This window comes from Nerophis ophidion, linkage group LG12 (genome assembly GCF_033978795.1).
Source record: "Nerophis ophidion isolate RoL-2023_Sa linkage group LG12, RoL_Noph_v1.0, whole genome shotgun sequence".
Taxonomy (NCBI): Eukaryota; Metazoa; Chordata; class Actinopteri; order Syngnathiformes; family Syngnathidae; genus Nerophis; species Nerophis ophidion.
In genome coordinates this window covers 45,620,180-45,627,679 of record NC_084622.1, presented here as the reverse complement: position 1 = coordinate 45,627,679, position 7,500 = coordinate 45,620,180, and the positions used below count along the sequence as shown (strand labels likewise).

General features: G+C 41.5%; 2 protein-coding genes across 2 annotated transcripts in view; one reads left to right on the top strand and one right to left on the bottom strand.

Annotated features, from left to right (window-relative positions):
• Positions 1-7,500, bottom strand: part of LOC133563489 (serine/threonine-protein kinase BRSK2) — a 554,636-nt gene that overhangs the window by 4,043 nt on the left and 543,093 nt on the right. The window lies entirely within an intron of this gene.
• The window catches only part of LOC133563488 (ankyrin repeat and BTB/POZ domain-containing protein 2-like), a 72,852-nt gene that overhangs the window by 60,359 nt on the left and 4,993 nt on the right, over positions 1-7,500 (top strand). Inside the window, exons 10-15 of the mRNA XM_061917644.1 lie at positions 2,053-2,315; positions 2,380-2,558; positions 2,644-2,749; positions 7,036-7,138; positions 7,205-7,292; positions 7,360-7,428. Coding sequence (XP_061773628.1) covers positions 2,053-2,315; positions 2,380-2,558; positions 2,644-2,749; positions 7,036-7,138; positions 7,205-7,292; positions 7,360-7,428 — 808 coding nt within the window. The remainder of the gene's footprint in view (positions 1-2,052; positions 2,316-2,379; positions 2,559-2,643; positions 2,750-7,035; positions 7,139-7,204; positions 7,293-7,359; positions 7,429-7,500) is intronic.

Genomic DNA, 7,500 nt, shown 5'->3' with positions numbered 1-7,500 from the left:
AAGGGTCGCCAGGCACGAGGCCCTCCTTTTTCTCCCAAGAGTCCGTGGTGTGTCCAGCAACAACCGCTTTGTCACCACAGCAGGTTCCCCCAAAACCAAGATCTTGTCAATTTTGTTGAGGCCAGTTAAATAGTTCCAATGTTTATATTTGGAGAGCAGTGCAAAAAGAGGCAACAAGGAAGTTAAGACAAAACAAAACAAAGAAGCAAGCAGGAGAAATAAGGGAGAGGAAAGAGGAGTGTCCACCCTCCATGAGTGCCAGAGAGAAATGAGACTTAAGCCAAGCCTGAGAACCTGAATTAATGTCCAAATATTACATCCACCTCGCTGTGACCTCATAACATAACCAGACTGCAATCAAAACTGCGTGCAAGCTCAGACCAAAATGCACAAACCTTATAATTTGACACTATGACATTTTTTACTCTGAGTAAAAAGACTGAATTCATCATAGTCCCCTTTAAGCTTCATTTAAGATGGATTTCGTTTAGCTCCCAGCAGCAGCTGCTGGTGTAAAAGTGTCCACCTGCTGTTTCCGAGTACGTGTGAACACAATACAGACTCAACACGTCACATTCCACAATGAGAGCAGGCCGCAGGGTCACACTCGGATGGATGTGCGGCAACACCAGCTCCTATAAATCTCTCCACACCTTCTCCCGTTAGTTCTTTTCTCTCTTCACGTCATCCTCGTCTTTAAAGAGGAACATTATCAGCAGACCTATGTAAGCGTCAATATATACCTTGATGGTGCAGAAAAAAGACCTTTTTTTTTTTTTTTTACCGATTTTCAAACTCTAAATGGGTGAATTTTGGCGAATTAAACTCCTTTCTATTTATCGCTCTCGGAGCGATGACGTCAGAACGTGACGTCACCGAGGTAATAGAGCCGCCATTTTCTCAAACACATTACAAACACCGCGTCTCAGCTCTGTTATTTTACAGTTTTTCGACTATTTTCTGGAACCTTGGAGACATCATGCCAGGTGGGTGTGTTGTCGGAGGGTGTAACAACACTAACAGGGAGGGATTCAAGTTGCACCACCGGCCCAAAGATGCGAAAGTGGCAAGAAATTGGACGAAATTTGATCAAAATACGAGGGTGTGGGGAAAGCCGACGAAATGGTCAGTCGTTTGTTCCGCACACTTTACCGACGAAAGCTATGCTACTACAGAGATGGCAAGATTGTGTGGATATCCTGCGACACTCAAAGCAGATGTGTTTTCCAACGATAAAGTCAAACAAATCTGCCGCCAGACCCCCATTGAATGTGCTGGAGTGTCTTCACATTTTACCGGCGCTGCTAAGGCAGACATGGCACAGAGATGTATGAATAACCTGCAGATGCATTTCCAACCATTAAGTCAACTAAATCACAAAGGTGAGTTTTGTTGATGTTATTGACTTATGTGCTAATCAGACATATTTGGTCACGGCATGACTGCCAGCTAATCGATGCTAACATGCTATTTAGGCTAGCTGTATGTACATTTGTAGCTATATTTACATCCAGCGTTTCCCTCCACCCACATTTAATGCCGAACAAACACTTACCAATCGATGGATTTAAGTTGACCCAGTGTCACAAGATGCGAAACTTCCGATCGTTGGTCTGCACATTTTACCGGCGATGCCAAGGCAAACATGGCAGAAAAGCGTCAATAGCAATTCGCTCAATAGCTTCAGTTTCTTCTTCAATTTCATTTTTGCTATCTGCCTCCATACTCCAACCATCCGTTTCAATACTTACGTAATCTGTTGAATCGCTTAAGCCGCTGAAATCCGAGCTAATGTCGCTATATCTTGCTGTGCTATCCGTATTGGCATCACTGGATGACGTCACAGGAAAATGGACGGTGGCTTCACAGATAGCGAAAATCTGGCACTTTAAAGCTTTTTTAGGGATGTTCCGGGATGGGTAAAATAAAAAAATAAAAAAACTTCAAAAAATAATATAAGCCACTGGAAGCTGATTTTTATTGGTTTCAACCCTTCTGAAATTGTGATAATGTTCCCCTTTAACGCACTTTTCCTCTGCTTTATCCTGTCAGGAACGTGCTGAGAAAGCTCCTGACTCAGCCCCACAAAGTCAAAGAGGACGTCCTGTCCCTGGAGGAGATACTGGCTGAGGGGGTGGAGGGGGAGGAGGAGGGTGGCACCTGCCCTTTCCTCCCTCTAACACCCCACCCCAGCCCCTCCCCCGAGGGGGGCTTGGCCAGACTATGCAAGGCCAGGATGAAGGCTCTGCAGGAGGCCAGCTACTACAGCGCAGAGCACGGCTACCTGGACGTCACCATGGAGCTGCGAGCGCTAGGTAGCTAACGCTGCCTTCTAGCACACGTGTCCATGGCTTCCGTCCGACCGTTTCTTCTTTTCAGGTGTGCCATGGAAGCTGCATGTGTGGCTGGAGTCTCTGCGCTGCGCTCAGCAGCATTCCAGGACCGGGGTCACCTTGTCCCTTCTGAGAGAGTTCACCACCATCAGAGAAGAAGACTACTGTGAGGAGCTGCTCACCACAGGCCTGCCGCTCTTCTTCAACATCCTTTGCACCACCAAGGTAGGAAACGTGGACTCGATTCCTCTTTTTCTCAGCAAGCTACAACACGGAAGGTATAATCAATCTTGGACCTGTTCTTTGTCAGAATGACACCATCATACAACAGGTGTGCAACATTTTGAGTCACTGCTTTGGCCCAGCACCACTTCCTGCCGTGCCCGAGATGAAGGCAACGCTCTCAGCACAGCTGGGTAGGAAAACTACTGCTCTTACAGCCACAACATTGGGTACACCTGTGCAACCTGCTGGGATCCAACACAAGAAATGTCTTAATGCTGACTTTTGAATGACAAACATAGCAGCACCAATACAATGTTGTCATTTACAAAAAGCAATAGAAATACTACAAACAAAATTAAAAAGGAAACATAATAATAATAATTGATTAGATTTATATCGCGCTTTTTTATTGTTAGATACTCAAAGCACTCACATTGAAGTGGGAAGCCATCATTCATTCACACGATGGTGGTGGTAAGCTACACATGTAGCCACAGCTGCCCTGGGGTAGACTGACGGAAGCGTGGCTGCCAGTTTGCACCTACGGCCCCTCCGACCACCACCAATCATTCATTCATCAATCATTCACCAGTGTGAGCGGCACCGGGGGCAAGAGTGAAGTGTCCTGCCCAAGGACACAACGGCAGCGATTTGGATGTCAATAGGTGGGAAGCGAACCTGCAACCCTCAGGTTTCTGGCACAGCCGTTCTACCCACTACGCCATGTTGTGTGTCTGTAAAATTGGAGAAATTAAAATATAAATAAATTGTGCCGATATAAGGAAATGTGTGTTTATGTATATGTATATTTATATATATATATATATGTATATATATATATATATACATATATATATATATATATATATATACATACATAAACACACATTTCCTTATATCCTTATATTATTCCCCACACCCCGAATAAATATATATATATATATATATATCAATCAATCAATGTTTACTTATATAGCCCTAAATCACTAGTGTCTCAAAGGGCTGCACAAACCACTACGACATCCTCGGTAGGCCCACATAAGGGCAAGGAGAACTCACACCCAGTGGGACGTCGGGGACAATGATGACTATGAGAACCTTGGAGAGGAGGAAAGCAATGGATGTCGAGCGGATCTAACATGATACTGTGAAAGTTCAATCCACAATGGATCCAACACAGTCGCGAGAGTCCAGTCCAAAGAGGATCCAACACAGCAGCGAGAGTCCCGTTCACAGCGGAGCCAGCAGGAAACCATCCCAAGCGTAGGCGGACCAGCAGCGCAGAGATGTCCCCAGCCGATACACAGGCAAGCAGTACATGGCCACCGGATCGGACCGGACCCCCTCCACAAGGGAGAGTGGGACATAGAAGAAAAAGAAAAGAAACAGCAGATCAACTGGTCTAAAAAGGGAGTCTATTTAAAGGCTAGAGTATACAAATGAGTTATAAGGTGAGACTTAAATGCTTCTACTGAGGTGGCATCTCGAACTGTTACCGGGAGGGCATTCCAGAGTACTGGAGCCCGAACGGAAAAAGCTCTATAGCCCGCAGACTTTTTTTGGGCTTTGGGAATCACTAATAAGCCGGAGTCCTTTGAAGGCAGATTTCTTGCCGGGACATATGGTACAATACAATCGGCAAGATAAGATGGAGCTAGACCGTGTAGTATTTTATACGTAAGTAGTAAAACCTTAAAGTCACATCTTAAGTGCACAGGAAGCCAGTGCAGGTGAGCCAGTACAGGTATATATGTATGTATATATGTATATAAAGGTATATACAGTATAGGTATATATGTATGTATATAAAGGTATATACAGTATAGGTATATATGTATGTATATATGTATATAAAGGTATATACAGTATAGGTATATATGTATGTATATATGTATATAAAGGTATATACAGTATAGGTATATATGTATGTATATATGTATATAAAGGTATATACAGTACAGGTATATATGTATGTATATATGTATATAAAGGTATATACAGTACAGGCGTAATGTGATCAAACTTTCTTGTTCTTGTCAAAAGTCTAGCAGCCGCATTTTGTACCAACTGTAATCTTTTAATGCTAGACATGGGGAGACCCGAAAATAATACGTTACAGTAGTCGAGGCGAGACGTAACAAACGCATGGATAATGATCTCAGCGTCTTTAGTGGACAGAATGGAGCGAATTTTAGCGATGTTACGGAGATGAAAGAAGGCCGTTTTAGTAACGCTTTTAATGTGTGCCTCAAAGGAGAGAGTTGGGTCGAAGATAATACCCAGATTCTTTACCGTGTCGCCTTGTTTAATTGTTTGGTTGTCAAATGTTAGAGTTGTATTATTAAATAGAGTTCGGTGTCTAGCAGGACCGATAATCAGCATTTCCGTTTTTTTGGCGTTGAGTTGCAAAAAGTTAGCGGACATCCATTGTTTAATTTCATTAAGACACGCCTCCAGCTGACTACAATCCGGCGTGTTGGTCAGCTTTAGGGGCATGTAGAGTTGGGTGTCATCAGCATAACAGTGAAAGCTAACACCGTATTTGCGTATGATGTCACCTAGCGGCAGCATGTAGATGCTGAAGAGTGCAGGACCAAGGACCGAACCCTGGGGAACTCCACACGTTACCTTAACATAGTCCGAGGTCACATTGTTATGGGAGACACACTGCATCCTATCAGTAAGATAAGAGTTAAACCAAGACAGGGCTAAGTCTGACATACCAATTCGTGTTTTGATACGTTCTAATAAAATATTATGATCGACGGTATCGAAAGCAGCGCTAAGATCGAGGAGCAGCAACATAGATGACGCATCAGAATCCATCGTTAGCAATAGATCATTAGTCATTTTTGCGAGGGCTGTCTCCGTGGAGTGATTTGCCCTGAAACCGGATTGAAAGGTTTCACATAGATTGTTAGACGCTAAGTGTTCATTTAACTGCTCCGCAACAATTTTTTCAAGGATTTTTGAAATAAAGGGAAGGTGAGACACCGGTCGGTAATTTACCATGAGGTCAGGGTCGAGGTTAGGTCTTTTAAGAAGAGGATGAATAACCGCTTTTTTGAATGCTAGGGGAACAGTGCCCGAGGAGAGTGATAAGTTTATAATATTTAGCACTGATGGACCTAATAATACAAAGAGCTCCTTGATCAGTTTCCCAGGAAGAGGGTCATATATATATATATATATATATATATATATATATTAAGGGTGTGGGAAAAAATCGATTCGAATCGAATCAAATACGTTGTGCGATTCAGAATCGATTCTCATTTTTTAAAAAACAATATATTTTTTTTTAATTCTTTATCAATCCAACAAAACAATACGCAACAATACCATAACAATGCAATCCAATTCCAAAACCAAACCTGACCCAGCAACACTCAGAACTGCAATAAACAGAACAATTGAGAGGAGACACAAACACCACACAGAACAAACCAAAAGTAGTGAAACAAAAATGAATATTATCAACAACAGTATCAATATTAGTTATAATTTCAGCATAGCAGTGATTAAAAATCCCTCACTGACATTATCATTAGACATTTATAATAATAATAAAAGAACAATAGTGTCACAGTGGCTTACACTTGCATGGCATCTCATAAGCTGGACAACACACTGTGTCCAATGTTTTCACAAAGATAAAATAAGTCTGATTTTTCGTTCGTTTAATAGTTAAAACAAATGTACATTATTGCAATCAGTTGATAAAACATTGTCCTTTACAATTATAAAAGCTTTTTTTTTTTTAAATGTACTACTCTGCCAGCAGATCCTGCTAAAATCCTATGTATTGAGTGAATCGGAAATACTATCATTTTTTAATCGAGAATCGCGTTAAATCGAAAAAATCGATATTTTATTGAATTGTGACCCCAAGAATCGATATTGAATCGAATCGTGGAACACCCAAAGATTCACAGCCCTAATATATATACTGTGTATACATATTAAAGGCCAAAAAGTTTGGACACACCTTCTCATTCAATGCGTTTTCTTTATTTTCATGACTATTTACATTGTAGATTGTCACTGAAGGCATCAAAACTATGAATGAACACACGTGGAGTTATGTACTTAACAAAAAAAAAGGTGAAATAACTAAAAACATGTTTTATGTTTTAGTTTCTTCAAAATAGCCACCCTTTGCTCTGATTACTGCTTTGCAGACTTGACATTCTCTTGATGAGCTCCAAGAGGTAGTCACCTGAAATGTTTTTCACTTCACAGGTGTGTCTTATCAGGGTTGATTAGTGGAATGTATTGCTTTATCAATGTGGTATCAATCAATCAATCAATCAAAGTTTACTTAGATAGCCCTTAATCACAAATGTTTCAAAAGGCTATATATATATATATATTTTTTTTCTATGTTTATCGTGAGTGTTGAATGTTTTTTGTGCAGTTGTACACCATGCACATGTTCCATAAGGTTTTAAGTGGGATTGTGAACATTCCTCTTCAGATCCTCACTTCCTGAACAACCAGGAAATGTCGGACGTGACTTTCTTGGTGGAAGGAAAACCTTTCTATGGCCACAGAGTCCTGCTGATAACGGCCTCCGACAGGTGAGAGCACCCCCTCTCCTTTTAAACGTTTTTTACCTGACACGTCTGCTCACTTTTCTTGTCTAGATTCAAGAATCTGCTCGCATCCTCTGCTTCTGATAAAAGTGGCGCCAAGCTGATCGAGATCAGCGATGTCAAGTACAGCGTGTTCCAGGTGACCTTTCACCCCTCTGATGATTACATGAAGTACACAGTCAATCTCACCAATAACCTGTGCGCAGATGATGATGTCATACCTGTACTGTGGTGGAACAGAGTCGCTGAAAACCAGAGTGTCTGATTTGTTGGAGGTGAGAAGGAATTCATCATATTACATAATTATTTATCAAATTTGAAGTCCCAATTTGTCTAACATTGTGTTC